The 25,789-nt window shown below is 34.1% G+C and overlaps 3 protein-coding genes across 4 annotated transcripts; 2 read left to right on the forward strand and 1 right to left on the reverse strand.

Annotated features, from left to right (window-relative positions):
- The first annotated feature begins 2,346 nt into the window (after window positions 1–2,346).
- LOC116110310 lies at window positions 2,347–4,152 on the forward strand. The gene is made up of 2 exons (XM_031396530.1): window positions 2,347–2,658; window positions 2,744–4,152. The coding sequence occupies exons 1-2, from the start codon at window positions 2,366–2,368 to the stop codon at window positions 4,035–4,037; spliced, it is 1,587 nt and encodes a 528-aa protein (XP_031252390.1). The 5' UTR covers window positions 2,347–2,365; the 3' UTR covers window positions 4,038–4,152.
- Window positions 4,153–5,172: 1,020 nt separating this feature from the next.
- On the reverse strand, window positions 5,173–6,514 carry LOC116110311 (1-aminocyclopropane-1-carboxylate oxidase 1-like). Its single transcript, XM_031396531.1, has 3 exons — window positions 6,395–6,514; window positions 6,088–6,311; window positions 5,173–5,980 (listed from the first exon to the last, which is right to left on the reverse strand). The coding sequence occupies exons 1-3, from the start codon at window positions 6,494–6,496 to the stop codon at window positions 5,401–5,403; spliced, it is 906 nt and encodes a 301-aa protein (XP_031252391.1). The 5' UTR covers window positions 6,497–6,514; the 3' UTR covers window positions 5,173–5,400.
- Window positions 6,515–14,419: 7,905 nt separating this feature from the next.
- Window positions 14,420–24,915, forward strand: LOC116110314 (K(+) efflux antiporter 4-like). 2 transcript variants are annotated; one of them, XM_031396541.1, is made up of 20 exons: window positions 14,420–14,878; window positions 15,184–15,227; window positions 15,600–15,655; window positions 15,801–15,879; window positions 16,043–16,104; window positions 16,205–16,280; window positions 16,406–16,480; window positions 16,671–16,742; window positions 16,827–16,910; window positions 17,248–17,316; window positions 20,382–20,459; window positions 20,577–20,665; window positions 21,023–21,119; window positions 21,263–21,316; window positions 21,577–21,672; window positions 23,018–23,206; window positions 23,305–23,382; window positions 23,543–23,587; window positions 24,129–24,218; window positions 24,522–24,915. In XM_031396541.1, exons 1-20 carry the CDS (start codon window positions 14,671–14,673, stop codon window positions 24,549–24,551), a joined length of 1,671 nt encoding a protein of 556 aa, XP_031252401.1. In that variant the 5' UTR covers window positions 14,420–14,670; the 3' UTR covers window positions 24,552–24,915. The 2 variants fall into 2 exon arrangements, with proteins under 2 accessions (XP_031252401.1, XP_031252400.1); XM_031396540.1 differs by having other exon boundaries at window positions 14,422–14,878; window positions 24,364–24,915.
- Window positions 24,916–25,789: the final 874 nt, after the last annotated feature.

The raw sequence follows: 25,789 nt of genomic DNA on the forward strand, positions 1-25,789 counted from the left end.
CTTATTTGTTGAAACGTATTTTAATAAAATACTGTTATATTTTCTTTAATATCTTATTCAAATCCAAATTATATTACAAATATTCTTTTTTTTTTTTTCACCGGGTGACATAATTGTAAAAAAACAAAAGAATGTTCTATGAGTTTCTAAATTTTGAATCCTCTTAGACGCTAATAGATGTGGTCACTTATTGAGATTCTTACCCAATCGCTAATTCCAATGCCTTATAGAATTAATTAAGGTATGCACAAACTGGCTAAACATCTTCGGTAATAAAAAACTATATTAAAAATGTTGAAAATTGATTTTAACATACAAATCAAAGGCCTTGCAAATGTATAAACATATAACCATTTTCGCTCATAAAAAAAGAATCTTGGTAATTGCTTTAATACTTCCGATTCCGTGGAAGTATAGATTAGGCTGATATGGGAATTTTATATACTTTATTTGGCCATCAAGTTGATGATAGAGACTATATACACTACTATAAAGACATGAGAATATTAAATAAAGGGATACATAAGATAGATATACATATACAAGTCAGAAGACTTGATATGAATTCCACATGCTTTTATTAGCTAACATGTCCACTTCTTTTGCATACTAATACCATATGTCACATTTTATCATTTATGAACATATAATGTGCTATCATCCCATAATAATTGACTATTAACGGATTTTCATATCCCAATCCTGTTTAATAGTCGAACAATGTTGAATTGATTGAATCCTTGATGGTTTTCACTATCAACATGTTATCTATTTTATTTTTTATTATTATTATTTTGTATTTCTAAAAAAGAAAATATTCTCATAGATATATGTATCTTTCCTATAAAGTATAAACAATGGCTCCGTTTGGTTCACAATTTTGTGTTTTTGGGAAAAGTTTTTTGAAAAAAGTTAAAAAATTAGTTGAATTGGGCGGGTATTACGATGTAGGATTTACAAATTGATAAAATACCCCCTATGTTTGTTTTTTTACAAAACACCCCTTATAATAAAACATTAAAAATTAACAAAAACACCCCCAATCCACCCTCAAATACGGATAGCCGGCCACCACCGCCGGAGGGTGGCCGGAGTCGCCGTAACAAAAACATTAAAAATATTTAGGGGTATTTAATTGAATTAACAAATTTATGGGGTTTAAAAAATGTTGAATAAAGTTGAATAATATTATGAGTTTTTTGGTATTTTACTGTTTAACTTTTTTGGAAATACTAAAAGTAGTATTCCCAATTTTGAACCAAACGAAGCCAATGTGTTTGCATAAATATTTAGAGTGTTTTTTTAAAATAAACTGTATTTTTGCATAATACTGTTAATAATCAGCCATATAATTTTACTAATATAATGTTGTGTATTGTTATGCATGAAAAAGTAGGGCTGACGTAAAACCCAATCAACATTAAAAGTCAGAGCTTAGGTAGGTCCGCAACCAGTCAGATGCAGCCACATCACATGATGACATGAACAGCATACTCCTGTTAAGGTAGTGGGTGCGCGTCAGACCAGCCAGGAGCTAGAGTGATTTCACGTGTCTAATCCCTACACCAAATCGCGTAAATCATTCTAGAAGGTGGACAATGGGACATAAAAAAAGATTTGCACGGATAATCCCATCAACTCACAAATTTAGTAATCATAACCTTAAACCATCTCACTATAAATTGAGAGCTCCTCTCTCATTTGGGGGATTAGCTAATCTCTCTAAAGAAAAATAGCATTCTCTCTCTCTCTCTCTCTCGTGTAATCATTTGTAAGTCAGCTCACTAAATATGACCTGGTCACTATTATTAATACAAAATCAGTGGACATAGGACTTGCTTCCTTGAGCATCCGAACCACTTTAAACACTGTTCTTCATTGTTTTTACTCTCACTCTCTCATCCACGTGTGTCTTCTGGGCCAGCTCAGCATTTCGCACGTGCGTTTGGTTGGTGTCAAAATCACGCATCAACATGCATCTTAACTTTCTTTAGTGAATGTTTGGGTTAGAATTTATCAATTTACATACGGTTTTTAATTAAAACTTTAGTAAAAAAATATAAATTACAATTTCTTAACTAATAAAAGTAATATTTGTATTAAAAAAAAATATTACAGTCAAACGTTTCGAATAAAAACACCTTTTGTAAAGCCTTTAAATTTTCTCTAATGAAGTACTGCAAAACAGAAGCCATATTTGGTGACGTCGCGCATGTGTCACCGAGAAAGCCGCGGCTTCGTCGGTGCCATCGCCATGTGGCATGTGGTCTCGTCTTTCTTTTTTACCCTCCCAAAAGGCGCTAATTGCTTAAATTCCCCAACCGCTACCCCAATTATAACACTCTATTGTTTGGCTACAAGTTTTATGCTAACCTTCCCCCACCCGCACAAATTTTCCCGCGTTTTCCAGAACTTGAAAAAGCAATTCCTCACTCTCCCAGTGAGAAGGAATATGGAGTCATGGCTCCCGCTCATGGACATTTTTCTCAACAACCCAACACCAGAAGTGGAAGCATCTCTATGGCTACAACAATCTTTCAGTGCCACGTCGTCGTCGTCAACCTCAACCCCAATCACTACTAGCTCTTTTATTTCTTTGCTCACAAAACCCTGCAATGTCACTATCAACGATTCATCCTCTTCTCCCACCACGAAAACGTGAACCCAGAACGTGATTTAGTTTAATTCTTCGGTGTTTTATTTTTCTTGCTTATTTTTACTGATTGTGGTTTTTGAATTACAGGGTTATGTTTATAGAGACTTTACCGGGTTTCGTACAGTCCAGGATTTTATCGTTTCTTGCTTTTGAGAATAAGAGATTTAATGCACGTGAGTTGTGTGGGTTGGCCAGGGATGTAATGAGTGGAGGTGGGGGGAGTGATTTTTGGGTTAAGAGAACTGCACGCCATCTGTTTGACGCGGTGTCTGACTCGAACTATGAGTGGATTTCTGGCTTGAGTTTGGATTCTGAGGATCAAAAATTTGATGAAGAGTTTGAGTCTGTTCCGTCTTGGCTTAAGGGCTCTTTGAGTAGTAACGATGATTTGCTTTTCCCTTGGCTTCCTATATCGCTTAATGAATTGAATTCAAGAACCTTTTTCACTGCTTGTGAAGATGAGAATGATGAGGATTCAGTGAGTGAAGTGAGAGAGAGTTTAGAGAATGAATTGAATGAAGTTGTGGAGGAAATCCAGGATGATTGTCCTACACATGTTTGTACAGAAGGTGAGATCGGAAAAGTGGCAACAGATTTAAGCGAGCGGCTTAGGAATTTCGAATCTAGTTATAAAACTGTAGCTTTAGCCAATGAAATACAACAACTTTGTTTGGAAAAAGGAGGAGACTCTTTTAAGGTTTTGGGTTTGATTAAACCTTGGAAAGCAGATGATGAGACTGCTTCGGTTCTGATTTCTCATTTTTCAAGTGGAAGTGAAGACGAACTTGCTTGGCCAAGCCAGGTTCTTTGCTCAGTTGTCCTTCCTAAGTTATTGGTTCTTGAGGAGCCCGCTTCTCGTGTGCTTGTGAGTGCATTGATAGAGTACTGCAAGATCCATCAGAGAGCTGCTGAGTATGCATTAGTTTTTCCTCTAATATTGCGAAGAGAAGGTATCAACAACCCTATTTGCGATGTAATAACAAGAATTTTAAGGGAATGCCTGCACCCAGCTCATGTTTCAGCCTTCTGCCAGAAACTGCTTTATGGAGGAGAAGATGAGAACAGATTCATCTGTCTTCCATCCCACCAATGTCTTATCTCTGATGAACTGGTATGGACAGAATCCTTGTTTACTCTTTTCCAAAATATCTTGAATCATAATGTTCATTTTACTCAGGATTCGATTGATCATATTGTTTTCCGGGTTGTGGAATTGACTGAAAGGTTTTTCAAATCTCTTAAGTTTGGAAACTTTTTGTTATGTTTGGTCACCAAATGTGCCCCACTGTTGAAGTCTCATAAGCTTTTATTGATCGAAGTCGTTGAGCACACAAATACGATTGTTACCAAATCTATATTATCAAAATTGGCTAGCTTTTAGCAGTTGTACTTTTCAGATCATTCTTGTTGATGTGAGTTTGAATCAGTCTTTGGGAACATACAGTTTGCACAATCTGCAAGCTCTCATTAGAAAAGTTAACATTGATATAATTGTTTGGATCATTTCTTGGGTGTTGCTACGTAGGTTGTGCTCTGGAAACATTTGAAAAGTTTTAATTTTCATTGATGAGTTATTAGGGCCTTGTTGGCTATATTCTGTTTAGATTAATAGTTAACCTAATAATATTCAGAGAGTTAGTCAATGCTGCTGTCAGCCTGTCACTGGTGTGTATAACCATTTAGTCATTTTTGTCTCCCTAGTGGCTTATGATATTTCTTCTTACCAACAAAATTTAGGAAGCAAAGAATAAATATGGGTTTCTGTGATGAGCGAGTTTTCTCAATTTCTGGAAGACTGAACTCAAACGTGTCCCGAAAAGCCCAATAACTCATTCACCTCATTAATAATAATATATATATATATGGATTGTTTCCAAATGATCTTATTTTAATATTTTTATTTCTTTAGATTTTATATATATCTCAACATTTAAGACGTAAGGCAACAGATAAGATGCAATTGCTTAGGAAGAAATATGATTTGCATATGCAAGAAAATATTCACTCAAATCATGGATTTACTATGTTAGGTAAATTGAATGAGCTTATGGTGCTGTGAACTATATAAGAATAAATGGCCATGTGGTTTCCTTGGTTATCTTTTGTAAACTACAAAAGTATGCTAATATTTTATATGATTTTATCAACTTTTTTGATATATAAAGGGTAGGTTTAAGGGCACCAATTATTTTTCTAAAATCAGTGACACAAATTTTTGAGTCGTAAGGTTGAGTTTTCATGTTAACTTGCACAAATAATCCATTTAGTTTCCAACTGTTTAAAGACAAAAATTTACAGTATTTTAAAAGGAGAAATTTGGTTAAATTTTGTCTTTTAGAAATTATGTGATGCCTATGAACGTGGTCCGGATTTTAAGAAAATCAGGAACGTTTGCATTTGGGAACTTTCATAGATATATCAACTTCATCATACTCTTTTATTTATTTATTTTGTTAATTACCTTTCATTTCTTTTGTCACTTTGAAATGGGATTTCATGTTACGGAGTATTTAAACTGCTTTCGTAATTAAACTTCAATGATTTATAATACTTCAATACAGATAAATGATAGATGAAGGATAGAGAGCATCATTTGTTACATTCTCAAGAAATCCAACAGCATAACTCTCTTTCCTAGTTGGGCAAAAATAAAAACACATTCTTCTATAGAAATAAGAAAATGTAACGTCAAACTGACAAATAAACCCCTTACATAGTATCCGTAGCCTAAGTAACTGATACTTTTATATAAGACTATTGTGGTTCTTCATTGACTCGAATCTGGGGCTTTTGTCTGAAAACTTCGTGGTGGCATAGAGCTTCAGGTAATCCTGAAAACTGTAGTAATTGGGGTATAAGAGTTTGGGAGCCGGAGAAATAATGGCCTCACCAGCAGGATTGTAGAAGGTTGCAATGGAGAGTCTGCTTCCTTCCTCCCCAGCCATTACACGATGCAACGCACTTTTGTACCTTCCATTACTCAGCACTTCCACTTGGTCACCTGTGTTGACAAAGATGGTGTTGTTTTTAGATGGTGGGATTTTTATCCATTCTCCATCTTTCAAGAATTCAAGACCTGGAACTTGGTCGTCTTGGAGGAGGAGGATGATCCCTCCAGCATCAGTGTGTTCTCGAAGCCCTCTCACAAGCTCTGGACGAGGACATTGAGGATATTTTGCCACTTTTGTCCCCACAGAAGGACCTTTCTCTCCCGAGAAAGTTTTCATTATATAATCTTTCTCTAAACCAAGGTTCTCGCACATTAGTTCAGAAAGCTTCTCTGCTAGCTTAATTAGTTGAGCGATGTAATCGTCTATTGTTTTGCTGCAGGTACACATCACATATAGGTCAATAAATTTATCGATATTATTTTGAACTAGATATACAAGTTGAAAGCGTAATTCTAGCTTGACAGATTCATAGTGACTAACCGAAGATCCTCAGATAGATTTGTAATTTCATTGATGTTAGATTTTGGATGATGCCAGATAAAAAAGGTGCTTTCCCAGTCCATATCATTTAAATTATCTTTGCTGTTCAACCTTTTAGCCATCTCTGACTCATAGAAGCTTTCCTTCAAGTTATGTTCATAGTGTGAGTTCACCAGCTGCTTCACCTTTTCCATCAACTTCTTGTCTATTCCATGGTTCTCAACCTGCAGAGAGTAAGCATTTTGGTATTAGAATGAAGAGTTGATCAAATATTCAATTCAAATAAAGAAAACCCCATCTTTTTTACCTGAAAGAAGCCCCATTTCTCACAAGCTTGATGCAGAAGCGCCATTGTTTTTTCCCTCTTCTCACCTTCAAGATCACTGAAATCTATCACAGGGATCTCCATTTTTCTTTCTATCACAGTGTAAAGATGAGTACCTGAGGGTGGTATTTATAGGCTTTGAAACAGGGCTTGCTTTCTTTTTCTCTCTTCTCTTGTTTTTAACCACTTCTTAATTGTGGCAGTTAGATTTGGAGCATAAGTAATTACAGGTATAGTATAACAATGACGATAATCATGTGATTGACTTTATGTTTCTCTGATTGGCCAACCATGTCCTCGTTATTGCAACGCAAAAAATAAAAATTCTTTTATTTTTTTGTATAAGTAAATTTTTTCTTTGATGTGGACTACCCGCCCCTTGTAATGCCTATCACGTTGACTGTCTCTTTTGCCCCTTTGTATTATTGTCTGTATGCATGTCAACCAGTCAACATGGCTCTATTCTAACTCTATGAATGGGAAACTTGTTTTGGTTGTTTTGGGCATTGGAAATCCTCATTTCAAGCAAAACTAGGGGCAGTGTTTGTTACTGAATGATTTGACCTTCAAAGAGAAAGTGGGGAATAGGAATCTTTTTCTCTTTAGAGACATTCCAATGGGCGTTCTTGGTTGCAAGTAGTCAGAGTCAACATTTCTATATTGGTTGGTTTTTGTAAATATTCTCGGTACTGGCTTCAATGTAGATATTAGACTGATATATAAGTTAAATATTCTTATTGGTTGGTTTTTGTCAACATTCTCAGTATTGGTAATTGGTAAACTGATGATGTTAACATTTATCGTATATTGTAGCACTTGGTTTTATGCCATGACTGATCAGATTCAGCTGCAGGATTAGAATAACTCTAATTTTAGATTTTGTATTTATTATATAGTTTGAGAGACGTATTAGAAGAGCCTTTTCTGAGAGAGCAGTAGAGCTTAGTTTTCTACCATAATTTAGAAATCTGATGATGGTTTTTGGACTGTTTTTAATGCTATTTCTATGTGCTAATCGCTGTATAGATGACTTTTTGAAACTTTTATTGCCATGTGACAATATGATGAAGTGTAACAAGTAAAATCACTATTATTTAGTCTCTTTTGAATGAAGTAAAAGTTTGTATAAAACCTCCAAGGTATCGGAGAAAGAAATAGATTAAATAGTTTTACAAATTAAGAGGCAGATCTGAGTTGTTATTTTATTTACTTAATATTTGGGTCTGAATAGGTTCTTTAAAAATAGTGAAAAATCATTCCCAAGGATGCATCAAGTCACAGAAGAATCTAAACTTTAAGGAAAGGTACCGAAACCTAGCCAGGTACAAAGCAACTTGATGTAGTTTGCTTGATAAGTTATCGCTCCAAATTAATTAAGTTTTCGTTGTTTGATTCATACAAACGCAAACTCAACCTTCTGCTTTTATTCACACTAAATTATCGCCGGCTATTGTAACTTTGTTCTTTGTATTGAGGAATTATTGAATTGAAAATATGCTTATAGTCAATTAAAAGTTAAAACATGTCTATACTTGTTACTTGAAAATGCAACAACTAGAGATACCTAATCGACTTTGGCGGGATTGGATAAAATGTGCACATGATTACAAATAACCAGTTAGGAACAGATTAGAAAACAAATAATGAAGAGACAAAGATAGATTTTTAAAGTGGTTTGGTGAGTTAGAATCAAGTTTATGTTCATTGTCATGTTATTGCTTTGTATTTGCTTTACACTCAAATTGATTACAGAGAAAACACATAAAAACAAGGATCAACTTGTGTGACTAATTGATCCCCTAAAACAGAAGTGGTTTCTCCTTTTTATACACCATCTGATAGTGGTTGTTACAGGGTGAATTATACACATAATCTCTCGTAATTCGGATCTGAGTCAGGCACACCCATATGTAAAACGGAACACCCATGCCTAATACTGATAATCTTGTTGGTGAAGCCATCTGTTATGGGAACGACATGTGAGGTGAGCTTAATCGTTAGATCCTGATATGGTGTAAGGAGAGGTGACACAAATTTGGTTGTCGAAAAGTCCACTGCACAACAATACTAATAGATGAATTAGTGGTGTTGAGAACTTGTGCTGTGAATAGACTTTTGTATGTCCAACAACGAATGTGAACATTTTAATGATAATTAAACACTCGATGCTTACATATAAATCATTACATAATCACGAGATAAGTTTTTAATATATGCAAACGTATACATCCGCTTCAATGAAAAACAAACTCTTTGTTAAACTAATGTAGCTATTGACTTTTTGTGAAACACATGTTAATATTAATAAAGGCAAATTCTCTATATCATTGTGTTTATATTATTTAATATATTGGTATATGCTCTTAGAGGGGTAAAATCATAATGAGGGTATCAAATATTTTAAATCTTGATTGTGAGGATCCTATGATCATATATGATGACTACTCTAGAACTGTTTGCAACCTTAGTATTATTCTGAATTAGGGTCAGTGGCGGATCCAATGAATGTCGAAGTCCCCACTCCATTTTTAAAAAAATTCAGATTTTATATTTGTTTAAATTTTACCCCTACAGAATTTTGAGAGTTTGAAAACAGAACGGCCCCTACGGTAAGTTTGGATTTTGTTTTAGTAAAATCCCGTATTTAATCCTAATATATATATTTCATATTTTTTGTGATTTTTATTTTTATGCAAGGGGATTTGTTAGTTTTTAAAAGTTTTATTAGGAGTGAAAATGAAAGGAATAAGAACTGTTGGGTTTGCATGTAATTGATGGGAGAAATCTGGGCATTTTACAATAAAATTGATGTAACAGGGTCATAATGAGAATAAGAGATCAAAAAATTTGTTTTATACGTATATAAATTGGGCTGTTCACCCAAAATGAAGAAGAAGAAAGAAAAACTCATAAAGAAGGAAGGAAAAGAAAAAAGAGAAGAGAGGGAAAGAATGGGTTTGACTAGTTTTATCTATCTAATTTTTCTGCACTTGAGTTGATGGTACTTGAGAACCAGGCTGAGACTATGTTATTGACATACGTTCTTGTGATGAATTTGCTAAGTTATAAAGAATTGGTGATTTTGCTAAGAATCTAGTTCGGTTTAAAAATGACATTTGTATCTGTTGGTGTATAAGCTTGTGAAAGTTGTATTGGTTTTACCAGTTACGACTACGACCATTGAAAGAGTTTTTTCTGTAATGAATCTTGTGAAAAGTCGGTTACGCAATCAAATGGGAGATCAATGGATGAATGATTGCTTAGTCACCTATATTGAGAAAGATGTATTTGATACAATTGATGATGAGATGATTATTCAACGTTTTTAAAATATAAAAACTCGTCGAGGACAATAGTAGAAAAATTGTTTCATGTTTACAAAAATTGTGTTTTTTGAAAATATTTATTTGTATTTTGTAACTTTTTGTTGAAGCTCATCATAATGAAAAAAAAAAAGCATGGTGATGATTGGTTTTATTTTATTTTTGTTTATTTTTTGCTCTCATAAAGTGAAATTCCTAGATCCACCACTAATTAGGGCACAAATAACTCAGTAAGACTATTATAGCGTTGAATGACCTTATCGAGAGGTAGTGATAGATCTCTTGCTTGTCAAAGTTGTTCGGTGACAACTTGGTGCAACGCTTGGGTGTTTGTAGTTAGCAAGTTTACTAGACTGGTCCATCAAAGGATTTCATATAAGATGGTAACTATAGTGTCTATGGAATATATTATTTAACGGATGGTGGTGTATGTGATCCTTAGACTTGAGATCACCAAAGCATCGTGTGTAAATATTGATGTAGTTTGACAGTAATCTAACGTAATCCTATTGAGAGTTATCAGTACGGTAATAGTTGGCTACATTGAGAAATACACTATTACTATGGTGAATCGACATAGGATTCATCATTTATGGGTATATGAGAATTTATCTCATTGAGTAATTCGGTAAATGATAACGACCGCAAATCTGTACCCACAGTGGAATTCAGTTGGTGCTAAAGTCCAATTTTATTTAGACATTGGTTCAGTGACCGAATACGAACATATCAAGGTAGTTGATTTGAAGTTGACACTATTTATGTACTTCAAACCTTGATGAGATAATAGATGATGAAATAATTAGATTACACGGTAACCATACCGTTGATAGGAAGCTAAATCGTTGAATCCGAATCTATTGTGTAGCCATGATGCCTTGTTAGAGACCAATCTTGGACTGTGTTTAGTGAGACGATTAAATGAGTGTTAATCACGATAATACTCACTGTCGATATGATGAAGAGCTTACGATACACATATAAGATAATATAAGAATTAATAAGTAAAAGGGGTATTTTCGTCCTTGAAGATGAAAAAGTATTTTATTAATTTCTCAGTGCAATTAAATTTGATGATATTGTTGCCTGTATTTAATTTCATATAAAAATTAAAATTAGTGAGATTACGTATTTATTTAAATGTATATGTACATATATTTAAATGTAATATTATTATTTAATATTAATGTAAAAATACCATATATGGCTTGTTTGCTTGTGGGGTTAATTCTATTCTAATAAAGGAATGGGATCTGTGCTACTCCAATTATGGACCAGGGTTTTATTTGTTGCACTTTATAAGTGCAACTTAAAATAAAACAATTAACACTTTTTAATATTGAAAACCCTAGCCACCCTCTCTCTAAAAGACGTTCACCCTTGAGAGAGTGAATTTTTCAATTGAAAAATTTTGCCCTTTTTAATTCTAAAAGTCAATTGATTATTCTAGCAAATTAAGCAATTGATATATTGTCTTGTCTTTGTGTGGATACCGTTCATGCATTCCTATTCTTGGAGTGAAAGTGAATCCGCAAAAATCAAGTGAGGGAGCCTACAAACGCTGGTATGAAATTGAATTAATACTTTTATTAATTGTTTCATGTTTAAAACAAGGCAAACCAATATAAGGATTGCAAGGTTTTGGTTTATGAATAAAAAATTCTAAATTTTGCTGCGTTACAATTGATTCAATAAACTGACAAAACTATGTAAATGTAATTGAAGTTGCAGCAGCTGATTCGAATACAATTTTGATAGTTATGTATTGATGCATAAAACCCTATATCCAATCTTAAGTAAGGATATAATTGTAACAATAAAATTTTTTCAGTCTTCCATACTTTTTACTTTAAAGTTATATATATATATATATAATTAGAGAATATTAGATCCACAATCTAATCTCACAACTTTCTTTCACAATCCCCAACGTTATAGTTTGTCATTGGTCAACGCGCAAAATAGGTCTTACCTGTCCATTTACGAGCTATCCCATGACGAGCTGTAAAAGAAGGTTGTGAGATTGAGTTATAGTTTTGGGTAATTTTGAATGTTTTGTGCCCCATTGCCCTCTATCTTGTGCTTCTTTCCCTCTTCAAGTGTTTGGATAAATGGAGCCATTGTTAAACAGAATAGTAATTAGCAATGGGGGCTAAAGCGTAAAAGAGAAAACCAGTGGAGGCTAACAGTCAAGTCACTTCCCTAAAATAAATTGTCATTGTTATAGGAGTTAGATTTTTAGTTTAAGTAGATTGGGCCGTGGGCTCAGCCCAAAGAGAATCTGCTGACAGAAAATTAACTTAAAAAAAAAAAAAAAATCTCTCTTAATTATTTTCTCTCTAACCAAACACTTAATTTTCATCACTTAGAATTATGGTTTTAAAACCTGGCCCGGCCCGTCTGGTTCAACCGGTGATCGAGCCGGTCGGTTAGACTAAAAAACCAAAAATTTCAAATGACTCAGTTTGAATCGTGGTTGGATCGGATTTTTTATTACGAACTTTTTAGTTATTTTTTTATATGTCATGTTGATGTCATAATGATGTCATCACGCTGACATCACGGTTTGAGCCCGTGGTTGAACTGGTTTGATCGGTCAACCCAGTGACTTGGTAACCTGATTAGGCCACTCCCCGGGTCGGGTTTTAAAACCTAGCTTAAAACTCCAAGAGATTAATTTGAAGGAATAAAAAAAGTTTATGTCATCTACAAGTTGATTAGTAATAATTAATAGATTAAAATAGTCCTCTAACGTAAGATGAGGGGAGATTCAAACCAAACCAATTTATTAAACACCATATTGTCAGTCAGGAAAGTGATTTTGTCATATAAAATTAAGAAATAGATTTTTCTTTAAGATATAAGTATTCGTAAGAGATTGGTGATTCTGGTTATATAATACTTGGGTCTATTAGTATTGAAAAGTTATATTTAGTTCAATTTAGCCCAAAAAAAAAAAAAAAAAAAAAAAAAGCAAAGGATTAAAGTAAAAATATAGCTGTAATTAAGTGTAGAAGAGAGATATAAAAAGTTTAAAAAAAATTATTTTATTTTAAATTCAAATTAAAACTGCCAAGTTATACCATTTGCTTAAAACCTCAAGTACACTAGTCAATTGTGGAAGCATCTTTTGCGTGAATATAAAGAATTTGATTTAAATAAAAATAATGATAATTTCAATTAAATAAGTCATGTTTGGCCGACAGGATCTAATGAAATATTAAAAAAATTACGAAAGATCAATTTGATTTATTTTTACAAGTTAAATACCTAAATTATTTATTGTTGAAACTCTTAAAATAACATAACCATTTATTTATTTAATTTTTTTGGTAATTGAGATGTCCAAATTAATTTATACGTATTTTAACTAATTTTTAAAGTCTATTAAATATATAAATTCAAAGGACTAAATAAATAATAACGTTATTATGGTATGCAGTGGCGGATTCATAAAAATTTTTTAAGGTGGGTTAAAATAAAAATTAATTATAGATAAATATTTTTGTTCATTAATATTTTTTTTAGGGTAAGCTAAAATCTAAAAATTATATATAAAATATTTAAAAAGCCCAAAAGTGGGCTGGAACCGCGCATGATGGTATGTGACATCAATGTTAAAAACTAAAGGAATAAAAACGAACAATTTTTACCATTAATTTTGAATAATATCATTTATCATATAAATATTATATTAACTACCGATTACAAAATGTTGATAGATGCAGTAGGGCTATCAGCTATGTGTCAGTTTCACATGCAAATTAAATGTTTGGTATACTGTCATCTGATTCTCCCTAAAATAACCTTAATACAAACCCAAACACACTTTTAAATTTTAATGTTAAGATTTTGGATTATAAAATAAATTACCTTTTTTAACAATCATACCCTCCCTGTCAATCCAAGTTGCCCCTCGGCCCACCCATGAAATCTTCTGTGACACATGTCAACTTCACTAAATTTATCTTAAAGCTACGCTGTGTTGACTGTTGCTTGCTTCGCGTTCAACGGTTGTGATCTTTTGACCTTCCCACTGCCATTGCTCCACTCAGAAATTTTATTATTAAGATCGGTGTGATAATCGTAATACTACCTGGAAGAGCGTGAGGAACACGGCATATCCACTCTCTGGTGCATTGCCCCAACCCAACTTCCCCGATCGATGTGCGTGCGTGGTTCTTTTTTTCTTCCGAAAGGAAAGTACCACTTTTAAATTAATTTAGAATCAATTTAGATTTTTTTCTTATACAGGAATCAACCTACTTTGCTTGATTCTAGGGATTTACATTTTTAAAATAATTTTACTAGGATTTTGCTTCAATTAATATTCTCTTCAAATTTCAAAAAACATCAACACAAATTTAAAATCGAAATATAGATAATGTTATTGCTGTTTATTGTAAAACGACAGCAAATGAAATAAATCTTTAACTAACATATCTATTACTATTTTTAATTTAACGTTAGTTCCGTTGGTTTATATTGAATTTCCCCCCAAAAAAAAATTAAATAACATTTTAACTATGCTATATTTAGTTTTAGAAGCATTAATTTAAGTCATATTATTAATAATTGTCTAAAAGACTTGCATTTTTTAACAAAGGAGATTAATGGCCGAATTTAAGTAACCGTAGTCTGGCTGTTTCGTGCCAAGTATGTTTCAGGGTCCGATACTGACGAATTGAAAGTTGCCAACTGGAAAGTAAACTTTTCCACTGTCCCTCACGCGCATTGTCTTGCGCGTAGCGTCACCATTGTCCCTCCTCACCTGACTGAACATCACTCCCATTCCCAATCTGCAGCACCATTTGGATTTGGTGCATTTCTAAGCTAACCTAACCTAACCAAAACACCAAGGAAAGAAACACTTTCCCTTTCCTTTCTCCTTAACAATTCCAAACGACACGTCGCCGTTTCAGGTGCTTTGCAGCAATGAGGTTATCTCTCGCACTCTTCATCATTGTTTCTCTTCTCCTCTGCTTCGCCTCCACCGAATCTGTCACTGAGTCCAACTCCGAGATCAATGCCACCGCTGCTGAGTATAATAATGTGTCCAGCGCGAGATCCAAGGAGGACAGTTTCGCTGACATGCTTGATCGTGCTCTCGAAAAGGAGTTCAATGAGAGTGACCAAAACGAAGGTCTCTTCTAGATCTGAACCATTGTTTTTTTTTTTTTTTGTTATTATTTATGTCTGCATTTATTTATTAGCGGTTGTTCAACTAGGGTTTCTGTGGTTGCGGATCACTTTTATTTTAAATCAATCCCGTTTATTGAAGCAGGAGAACTCATTTTAAGTAAAGCTGAAATGTTATCATTAGGTTGTGCTGGGTGTGGCTCTTGTAATTAGAACAAAGCATTATCCTTATAAAAATTAGAAAAAAATGAACAAATGGAAAGTGTGTATCTTAGATTGTGCTTACATGTTTGTGTTTTTCTGTTGCAGCTACTGATCCTGGCAGCTTCAACAACAGTGTTGCTGGAGAACAGGTTGCTTATCATATTCTTTTTAATCCATATGATTTTCATTGACTTTTCAGTGGACGGCATTTTGTAAAAAAACTGTTGTTTTATATATTTTTCATTTGTGGTGCTGACGAGAGGACAGTATTGTGAAACCACTGTTTAGTTTGTATTACTTGTAACAACTTATGATGGATGTGCATTGTTGCCGTTACAAAATTGTGTCAAAATGGATGGAAAGTAGATAAAATAGAAATTCAATGTGAAACTTCATATTCAAATGCTGATGGCTGATTGAAGAGTTAAATAAACTGTATGTGGAGAGCCTCTATAGTTGAATCTGGCAGTTTTGCCTGATGAAGTGTATTTGTCTGAATGTTGTATCTTTGGTCTTGACAGGCTGTTTTGGAAACTGTTGCCAGAGTTAAGAAGAAAAATGAGACCAAGGAGGAGAAGTATGTCCCTGTAGCTTGAAAAATATATTATTCATTTTTTTTTTAATAAATTTTTGACATGACATTCTTATTACAACAATGGGAATGCTTATTTTGTTTATCTATGATTTGCAAATTTCTGACACGATTGTGAGCCTTATGTTAGGTCATTTCAGTTTCATGATGTTTTTAATTTGGATAATGAAAATGGACAAGAAGATACTCCAACATTGATTGATCGGAAGGTATATTTAGTATTGTGCAATTCATTACCTACTTGATTATTTGTCTTTTGCATGCTTTGGTAGTTTATCTTGTATGATGATACACTACTTCAAACAGTTACATTTTTTACTAGCCAATATTTGAAGTTGATAAAATTTGATCTTTTATAAAAATTTTCTTCAGGACAATGTGTTTATCATATCAAATGCAAAGTCGAAATATCCAGTGCTACAACTAGACTTGAGGTTTGTTACTGACTATTCTGTTATCACGCCCCTGCCCCAACCTCTCAGTAAGAGAAATTTGTTGGCCATTCCAACCTGTTCAAAATGATGTTATTTGCAGATTGATATCAGATCTGGTGGTTGTTATTGTCTCTGCAACTTGTGGTGGCATTGCCTTTGCTTGTGCTGGACAACCGGTTAGACCAATATCATTCATCTATCTTTTATTATTTCTGCAACTGCCTTTGCTTTCAAAGACTCTGTTTTTGGTTACTTTCATACAGCATCCTTAAGGAGTATCTTTCAAATTTTGATTTTGCAGGTTATTACAGGATATCTGCTGGCAGGATCTGTTATTGGGCCTGGGGGCTTCAGCTTTGTCAGTGAAATGGTTCAAGTATGTTGCTTCTTCTCACTATTGTCTTATATTTGGAAAAAAAAAAAAAAGTGATTGTGCTGGAAGGCTATATAATATTCTTTCTCTCTTGATATAGTTCCATATTAGAATAAGTTTCTCATTCTTCAGTCAATATATTTCAAATCTTATAGCTGTTTAATATCACATATCACTTCTTATATTCTTTCAGGTTGAAACAGTGGCCCAATTTGGTGTCATTTTCCTTCTTTTTGCATTGGGCCTGGAATTCTCCACATCAAAGGTTCTCTCATACTTCTCTCATCCATCCATGCTTATAATTTAATTCTTTTCAGTTGAAGTAACTATTGTCTTTTCATAATTACAGCTTCGAGTTGTTCGTGCAGTTGCCGTTTTAGGAGGTCTTCTCCAGATTTTTCTATTTATGTGCTTGTGTGGAATAATAGCTTCGGTATGACTTATATCATGAAAGTTTTGGGTACATAGTTGGTAATGGAACAACCTAGGTGCCTGCTCACCATAAAGATTACCTTTATATGAAGTGGTTTATGTTTAAACTTTAATTGTATTCATTTGATTGAGTATTCTACAGAATATTCAGCCGTTATAAAGATTTTTTAAGTTGCTGGCTTAAAGAAATATTTTATTGTTCCCAAGGCTGTTACCTTTTTTTTTTTTCTTTTCTGGATAAGAGACCTAAGATGTTACTATATAAAGTATTTTACCCTGTGCTCCCAGTTCTGTCTAGATTTGAGTTTTTGATGGATGTATCTGTATGCCTTTTGCAGTTGTGTGGTGGTAAGCCTTCAGAAGGGGTATTTGTTGGTGTCTTGCTGTCTATGTCTTCAACTGCAGTGGTAATTTTTTGGCACAGTGATGTCATTTTGTTAATATAATTTATATCCTAGTAGTAATCTGATGGTGAAAATTTTGTTTAAGTTATCATTGCTCTTTATTGCTGGCCTTTCCATGTGGCTGTATATCTCTCTATTTTATCTCTTTTCATTCTAAATATGACTAATTGTAGATCACATTTATTGCGTGACATGATTTCCTATTTCACATCATTGTATTTGTAATTAATCTCGGACAGGTGATCGCACGAAAAAATGACTTGGGAGAGAACCGAGGTGGAATCCGAAGAATCGACCCAGAAATGGATATTGAGGTAATGTTGTGGTGAATAAGCCCCCTCATCCACTCGGGGCGGATTGGACCCATATTCAAAGATCTCTAGCCGTCGATGCATGTGTGAACCCTTCTTTACATCTGCTCCCCCCAAAAAAGAGAAGACTTGCCAAAATCGCCTTGGTCCAACGAAAAAAGCATGGGACTTTTTGGGGATTGCTTGGGCCGAGTTCTAAAGACTGGCTACCTATAAAGATCCCTCACTACAACACCCCACACACAATATATATATATATATATATATATATATATATATATATATATATATATATCCAATCAACATAGCATCTCCGCTTTCTTTTCGCGGGTTTGGAACGCATAAAGAGACGTTGGTTAACATTTAGGAAGAAAACCTTTAGCGTTGTCGTATGTGACTTCCTTACTAAGCTTTTAGTAAAGTAATCCCTTGCTTCTACCGCAAGTCTTCTTCCTTCCCTCTTTTTTCTCTTTTTCCGGCTCCATGTTTTCTTGACAGAAGTGGTTTATTAACAACTGATCTATTGCTTCTCTTTTCCGGATGGGTTTGTCCTCTCGATGGATAGAGAGAGTAAGTGTTTGTTAGCTTTGTTGGTTTGTTTGTAGATAGCTCCTTCGCGGTTGATTAGCCCATCTAATCTGATCTTAGCTGATTAGCTTATTCCTTTCCTCAACATCCGTTGTTAATCAATACAGCCTATTGATGTTTGCTTTGCCTAATTTGTTCTAACATGATTAGTCTTGGTTCAAGAAGACTGTCTTCTTTAGCTCTAAAGAGTTAGGGTGTCATCCAAGTCGCCTTGCGGATGATGACCTCTTTAAGACGTACTCGACTTTCTTGGCAGGACTAAACAGGTTTGAATTCGTTCTCCTTCTACAGGAATTTGGACACACGGGTCCCCTCGAAGTGGATTTGTCTTTGAAGAAGTCCTTCAATTGTGTTCAAGGCGGAGGAGTGAACTCTGTTGGACCTTCGCGGTAGAGATCAAAAGAAATCGACTTCACATCGTCTTGGAGAGGAGGAGATCCAATGGTGCATGATTTTTGATATTAGGGAGCACTGATGGAGTACTCTCTTTACAGATCGGTGAATGAAGAAGAGCCAATTTCTGAATTGTTCGATGATATGACCGGAACCCAGAGCGATAAGAACGAAAGCCCTACCCACAGCTACAACTACTGGCGCTTCAAAAGGCTTAGATTCTAAGGGCGCTACTGAAAGCCTTTTTTTCTGTCGTGTAATAGGGAGGTGTAAGCCTCAAAAGCCTTTGGTACTTCGGTAGGGCGAACAACCCTTAAACCAAAAAAAGGGTTTGGAACCCTTCCCCTATTTCTACATTTCATTCTCTATTCGGCCCGCATCAACCAAAATGCGAAAAGGGGAGAGGCCTATTGATTCGAAGTCACTACGAAAGGGTCGGTCAATAGCATAGCTTTTTCTTTCCCGGGTCTCCTTTCGAAGGAAAGGCCTTCGCATTCCTAATCCGGTAGGGCCGGCCGGCTTTGTTTGCCCCAGCTTGGCGAATCGCATCCCTGAGCAACGACATTGTTTGTGCGCCCCTTACCGTTCTTGCTCAGTGTTTTCAACGGCTGGGGAGACAGTCGTTGAAGCGAAGCCTATTGCCACGCCGACTATCAAATACGAGATTGGGCCCCTTCTCAAAGATTTGATGGAATGGCCCAGCTCTCCAAAGATAAAGAATTCATCTAGGAAATGCTTGTTCAAATAGGAGCTGAGGTCAAATCCTGTAGAAACTATAATACTTACAGTAATTATACAAGTATTACAGAAACTAAAACACAAATCAATGCACTGTGCTGGTTAATTATAAGATATGTCTCCATTCCTCATAAAACATTTTAACTTTAGTTTTCTTTAGGACTACCTTCTCACTTCTTAACCCTCTTCATGGGAAGTTGGTAGTCTCCCTCAAGTCAATGAGGTGAATAAAAGTTAAAGTTGCTGAATAATTTAAGAAACTTGGTGCAATATAATCATGTATATTATGACTGCTCTCTACGTTGGGCCACCATTTTGACGGCTGAAGTTTGGAATATGTTACTGGTGTCTTTTATTTCATCTTGCCATCAATTGGTATTTTCTGAAATATTTATTATCTTTTTTGTGCTAGTCATATCAATGATATATACATATATTTATTTCTTTATTTTTACTTCTTGTTGGCTATTTATAAACCAGTCTGAACTGCTTGGTGCTCTCCAAACCTGCTCAGTGTGATTAATGGCAAGTGAGAGTAATGATTTGAACATTTATAAAGTTTGCAAATTGTTTGATGCACTTTAATAGTTATACAGACTGGAGAGGAGGCTACTTTCTTTTTCAAATCCTGGCATCATTTCATATGCTTGAGATTACTGAATAGATTAAAACATGTGGGGTTCATGCGCTTCTACTTCAAGGGGTTGACTGGTTATGTATTAGAATACCTTAAAACATGATGTTATGGTTGACAGAGATTGCAATCTTTGAAATTATTAATACCTGATCAGAATAATAGCATTTCCAGGTGTCTTTGATCCTGGTTGTCTCCTTGAATATGTTTCAGTGGGAAGTTTCTAACATGATGGAAATAAGAATGAAAGCTCTTCCATTGTATAAAGTGTTTTATAAAATGTATGTTGGAGGCTTAAATTGGATTTCTTTGTTACTGTTTACTCATTTATAATATCTTTCGTACATGTTATTTTAAATGCATATGCATCATATAAGTGTTTGTTACACCTTTGCTGGCCACAGGTTTTAAAGTTTTTGATGGAAAGGAATAGTATAAGTGCCTTACATGGTCAAGTCACAATTGGTATTCTTATTTTGCAGGTACATATTTTCTCAGATAATGATAATGATTAATGCTATCTTACTTGCCTGGTTTAAAATGATTGATAAAATTTAGTTATCTATTTTCCATATGATATTGTTCATGTTGTCCCACAGGATTGTGCTGTGGGTTTGCTTTTTGCTCTGCTTCCAGTTCTTGGTGGAACGTCTGGTGTTCTTCAAGGAGTAATATCCATGACTAAATCGTAAGGATATAATTTAAAGTTTATGTAATTAAATCGTTTTTATTTGATTGATCTCAGGAACTCTGCCTGCATCAACTACTGTATCATTGGGGTTTCATCTTTTCTTTGTTTCTCTGTTATGTTTTACATTCTAAATTTTTGATAGTAAACATATCTGTCGGACATCAAATTTATGATAAATGGTAAATGTTAAGAGTATTTAGATGTAATAATTTGAAACTTGTGTCCTCAGTTTTCCGGTTGATTGGACTAGAAATAATGTATATTGGCTGTTGCATACCTGGATGTCTTTCGATGCATTTGCCTACATACTAGAGTATTGATTTGTTGCTTCACATGGTAATATTGAATTTCCAGATTGGTGATGTTGATTTCATTTCTGGCCATTTTGACGATATTATCTCGTACATGTGTACCATGGTTTCTGAAGCTAATGATAAGTTTATCTTCGCAGGTAAGCATATATATATATATATATATATATTTATATACGTTTCCTTTGAAGCTATTTTTCATAGGTGTTGACAGTTATAGGCTCAAATATGGAGTTGGCAAGCAGACTAATGAATTCTGTTATCTGGACTGTTATTTTTGCAGACTAATGAGCTCTATCAACTGGCATCTGTGGCATTCTGCTTACTTGTTGCTTGGGTTTGTCTCATTTACCTATTTCTAATTGCCTTGTGATTAACACACTCTTAAACAATTTGTCTTGTCTGCACAATTGTTCGACCAAAGTGTTCTCTGTTTAATTGATTTTATTGCAATCTAATTGCTATCAGAGATTTTTATTTGTTCCATCTTAATTGGAACCTAAGGAATTAACAGCACCAACCTACACTCCATTCACTTCCAATTTATGCATGCATATCTGCATGGATGTATTAATATAGATTGTTGTGACATTTCAGTGTAGTGATAAGCTGGGTTTAAGCCTTGAACTGGGTTCCTTTGCTGCTGGAGTGATGATATCAACAACTGATCTTGCTCAACACACGCTTGAACAAGTAAGGTTTTGATTTGTGTATCTATTTCTGTAGTCGCACAATACCTGATGACTTTCATTCTGCTCTGCTTATTATAGCATTATTCTTTTTATGTTTACTGCTCATTCTTTTGAGTTTGCGGTAGAACTTGGATGATTTTCATCAGAGTTGCTGCAAATTAACATTCATAAGTGGATTCTTCTGATTTGATGGCATAATCATAACGATTCTGAGTTGTCACGATTGCCATAAAATTTTCAAAGACAAAGTGATTATCAAATGCTCAAGTGTAATTGCCTTAGGCAGAAAGTAGCAAAAATCACTGAGAAGTTTGCTTAATGGGAGCCAAATTGGGAAAAGATAATTTTGGAAATTGCCCCCAAAAAATCGTATAATGCTGCATGAAAATGAACTCTTTCTGGAAATTGAATAATTGGTAAAAGCAAAAAGGAAAAAAAAAAAAAAAAATGAAATTAAGAACCTGGTAAATTTGCTTAATTTGCATCAAGTCTGGTGAAACCATCAAAGTTAAAGGCATTTTTCTGATTTGATGTGATAACCAAAAAGGTTCTGAGTTTTCATTATTGCTATAAAGTTTTCAAGGACAAAGTGATAATCAAATGCCCAAGTGTAAGTGCCTTTGCCAGGAAGTAACAAAAATCACTGAGAAGTTTGCTGTAGGGGAAAAAAAAAAATTACTTTGGAAATTGCTCCAAAAATTGTACAATGCTGCATGAAAATGAACTTTTTCTGGAAATTGAACAATTATTAAAATCGAAAAGAAACAAAAAATAAATAGAATAGCCTGGTATTTGTATTACTTTTAACCTTGTATGCTAATCTTGCCTTTATCTTTATTCGACAATCTTGTAATTCTTGAAAGCTAAGCCGTCTTTTTTCTTTGCTTGCTGTTATATCGCAATGACTTCTCCAGAATCTATCACCATTTAAATGACAAGACTGTGAAATACTTTAAATGCTTATTAATCTTGTGAAGTTTACAGTTCTATAGTATTATGATCCCTGCCTTTATGCTCATATACTTTAGCAATCGTATAACAAGCTCTGTCTTCATCAGCAAACTGCCCCTTCAAACTTTGTCTTGCTGTTGATATGCCAAAATTTATTCATATTATAATTTAATTATTCAATTATGTTGTTGGTTTGGAAATATACTGGTTTTTTTCTCTGGAACTTTTCTCTTTTATTTCCTTTTCTAGGTTGTTGGAACCGTTACGTTTTTTCTGGATAGAGAATTTTTTTGATCTGTTTATATGGTTTTTGCCTGTATTATATGTTTAATGTTCTTAAATGGTAATTATGACACTCATGAGTTTTCTCTTATTTGGGTTTCATTGTCTTTTAGGTTGAGCCAATTCGCAACTTCTTTGCTGCACTTTTTCTTGCCAGTATTGGGATGTTGATTCATGTACATTTCCTGTGGAATCATGTTGATATTTTACTAGCAGCTGTACTATTGGTGATTGTTGTAAAAACTGTTGTGGTTGCCACTGTTGTCAAGGGCTTTAAATACAGCAACAAAACTTCAGTCCTTGTAAGACTTGACTGAACTACTAGCACACTTTTGTCTTCATTTCGCTTATTTACACCATTGGAGTGACCAGAGGGTCTTAGGTTTTTCCTAATGTGTAGGTTGGAATGTCTCTGGCGCAAATTGGAGAATTTGCTTTTGTTTTGCTTAGTCGTGCTTCTAATCTTCATCTAGTTGAGGTTTGTTCTGTCAATATTTTGCATCCATCTAAGCTAATAGCCAGTAAATTTTATGTATTTGTAAAGTTCTGTTGACTTAATGTTACGAGTTATCTAAAATTGTTAGAGCTTATAGTTTTGTCTTGTTCAACAATGCTTATGGGTTCTCTAAAATTTGCAGGGAAAATTGTATCTACTGCTCCTTGGGACAACAGCACTCAGTCTGGTATGTGCGATGTTTTAGATATGTTTCCCTAGCATCAGAAATGTGAAATGCATGTTTCTTCAAGTATTCTTTGTACTGGGTATCCCTAGTGTTTGCGTTATGGTCAGTAATTGCTGATTGATTGAAAATTAATCCTAACCCTCCTCAGTGGAAATTTTGTATCATTAAAGTCACCCTAGATCTTTTACTGAACTATCAATGAATAGAGAATGATGCGAAAATGAAGGACATACAAGTTTTTTAGTAACTGGAGGATCAATTCACATGGGAAATTTGGTGTTTGAACCAAGTGAATACCTCTGAAGCTCCTTTTCTGCTCATTATGTAAAGTTAAAGCGGAATAATGATTAAAACTTGGTGCTATTAAGTGGCATGTTTTGTTTAGATTAGTATTGTAGATCACTAGTCCATGAATCTGCTGAATCTAGCTATTGTTAGCTTATGTTTAACATTCTTCTGCCTTATTATCTGGTAATCGTTTATGATGTTCTGAATCAGTTTATATTGAGATTTCAAATATGCTCACAAAGCCATAATGCAGGTGACAACACCATTGCTTTTCAAGCTGATCCCGGCTGTTGTAAATCTTGGGGTACTGTTGCGGTGGTTCTCCCCTGATCCTTCTATCGAGGTAATAGTCTAGTCTTAGAATAGATATAATAGCTAAACCTGTCAAATTGATCACCAAGCATAGGGTGTGCATTATTTTAGAATTTTGGCTAATTCTTGCCAAAGCAAGTGTTTAAGGTAATATTGAATATGATTTCTCCTGCCAGATTGGATTTAAAGGCGATAGCCTTCGCGCAGACAGTGCTAAGCGTATTACTTTGATGGTCCAAGGCTCTCATGATTCATGATATTAAATAAAAACATGAACCAGAAATATGCAAATTTCAGCCTTATCCTGATGGGCTTCTTATGCTCTGGGGGACAGGTGTTTAAGAGTGCAAAGGAGGTTGATTGAGTGAACCATTTTTGTCTATGACAAAGCTCTTTGTATGTTGCCTGATTTCACTTAACGTATGTCTGACCTGACCGAGCACTGAACTATGATGCCAACTGTGATCAAGAAGTTGCGAATGCCGTGGTTTTGATCCACAGCCGACTATACAACACTTCTAATTTTGATTTAGATCATCTTGTTGCTGTTCCGCATGGCCAATTTTTGTAATATATTGTCCATTTTGTAATGTAATTCATTTTTTAATTGATTTTTTCCTCTTTTAAATCAAAAGTCAAAAGTAGTATGAGGCTTTCAAATGTATCAATCCTGTTTTGTTCTTGTAATGTTACAACACTATGGAAACTGGATTTTGTTTCATTTCTTAAAATGCATTGATAGTATATATAAATCATTCCATTTTATGTTCATTTTTTTTTGCACACAACCTGCTGGTCTTTGTTTCTTGAATATCTGTGGGTTCGATTTCTTCAGGAATTTCTGCTTTGATACATCTTAGTTGTTTTTGTTTCTTATAAATACTTGGGGTTGTAATATTAGCATTATGCAAAAAGTTATGTTAGGTTTACAATATTTTTCTCACAAATTTCTCTTATAACTTCAAGATGGCAGTTGAGTTGATACCATCATGTCAAAATGATTTTAATTAGACCAAAGAAATGAGTTTCTTACAAAGGAATGATCGTTCATAATTAAGAAATAGTAATTCCTAATGATCGTTTATAATAAAGAATAACTATTCATTTCATAAGGAATAACTGTTCTTTAAGGGTTCGTTTAGGAGTTTTATGGTAGCAGTTATAAGGGTAAACCACCGTAACGGTTTGGAGGGGTTTTTAGTAACGGTTTTTAAAACACCAACTTATGCTTAGGAGTTTATTTTTCAACAGTTTTGACAGCTTTTTAAAATGATAAATTTACATATGTACCCATAAAAATACCTTAACTTCAACCAGTACTTGAGAGTTTTGTTTTTTCAATTACAAGGTAAGAGTTCTTTATTTGTTTTCTACTTATTAGTATTTTATAACTTCAAATGTGATAAAATCTCTTTATCCTTCTTTGATATTCTTTACAGCATTTGTAATGATTGAAAAATCGTGGCTCCACTTCTCCAAAAAAATATATCTAGAAATGAGAATTTAATAATTTTTTTTTTTTTTGTTGATTGCTTAAAATTAGTTTATATTTAATATGGTTGGAGTTGCGCATAATATGATTAATTTCTTTTTTAAATATAA

This window comes from Pistacia vera, unplaced genomic scaffold, assembly GCF_008641045.1.
Source record: "Pistacia vera cultivar Batoury unplaced genomic scaffold, PisVer_v2 Contig60, whole genome shotgun sequence".
Lineage (NCBI taxonomy): Eukaryota > Viridiplantae > Streptophyta > Magnoliopsida > Sapindales > Anacardiaceae > Pistacia > Pistacia vera.

Coding starts and splice junctions, on each gene's coding strand:
- LOC116110314 (XM_031396540.1), top strand. CDS start 14,671: ATGAGGTTATCTCTCGCACTCTTCATCATTGTTTCTCTTCTCCTCTGC. Junction 20,460..20,576: donor TTGGTATTCTTATTTTGCAG/GTACATATTTTC, acceptor GTTGTCCCACAG/GATTGTGCTGTGGGTTTGCT. Junction 20,666..21,022: donor GTAATATCCATGACTAAATC/GTAAGGATATAA, acceptor TTGAATTTCCAG/ATTGGTGATGTTGATTTCAT.
- LOC116110311 (XM_031396531.1), bottom strand. CDS start 6,496: ATGGAGATCCCTGTGATAGATTTCAGTGATCTTGAAGGTGAGAAGAGG. Junction 6,312..6,394: donor AGAAATGGGGCTTCTTTCAG/GTAAAAAAGATG, acceptor TACTCTCTGCAG/GTTGAGAACCATGGAATAGA. Junction 5,981..6,087: donor AATCTATCTGAGGATCTTCG/GTTAGTCACTAT, acceptor GTGTACCTGCAG/CAAAACAATAGACGATTACA.
- LOC116110310 (XM_031396530.1), top strand. CDS start 2,366: ATGCTAACCTTCCCCCACCCGCACAAATTTTCCCGCGTTTTCCAGAAC. Junction 2,659..2,743: donor TCTTCTCCCACCACGAAAAC/GTGAACCCAGAA, acceptor TTTGAATTACAG/GGTTATGTTTATAGAGACTT.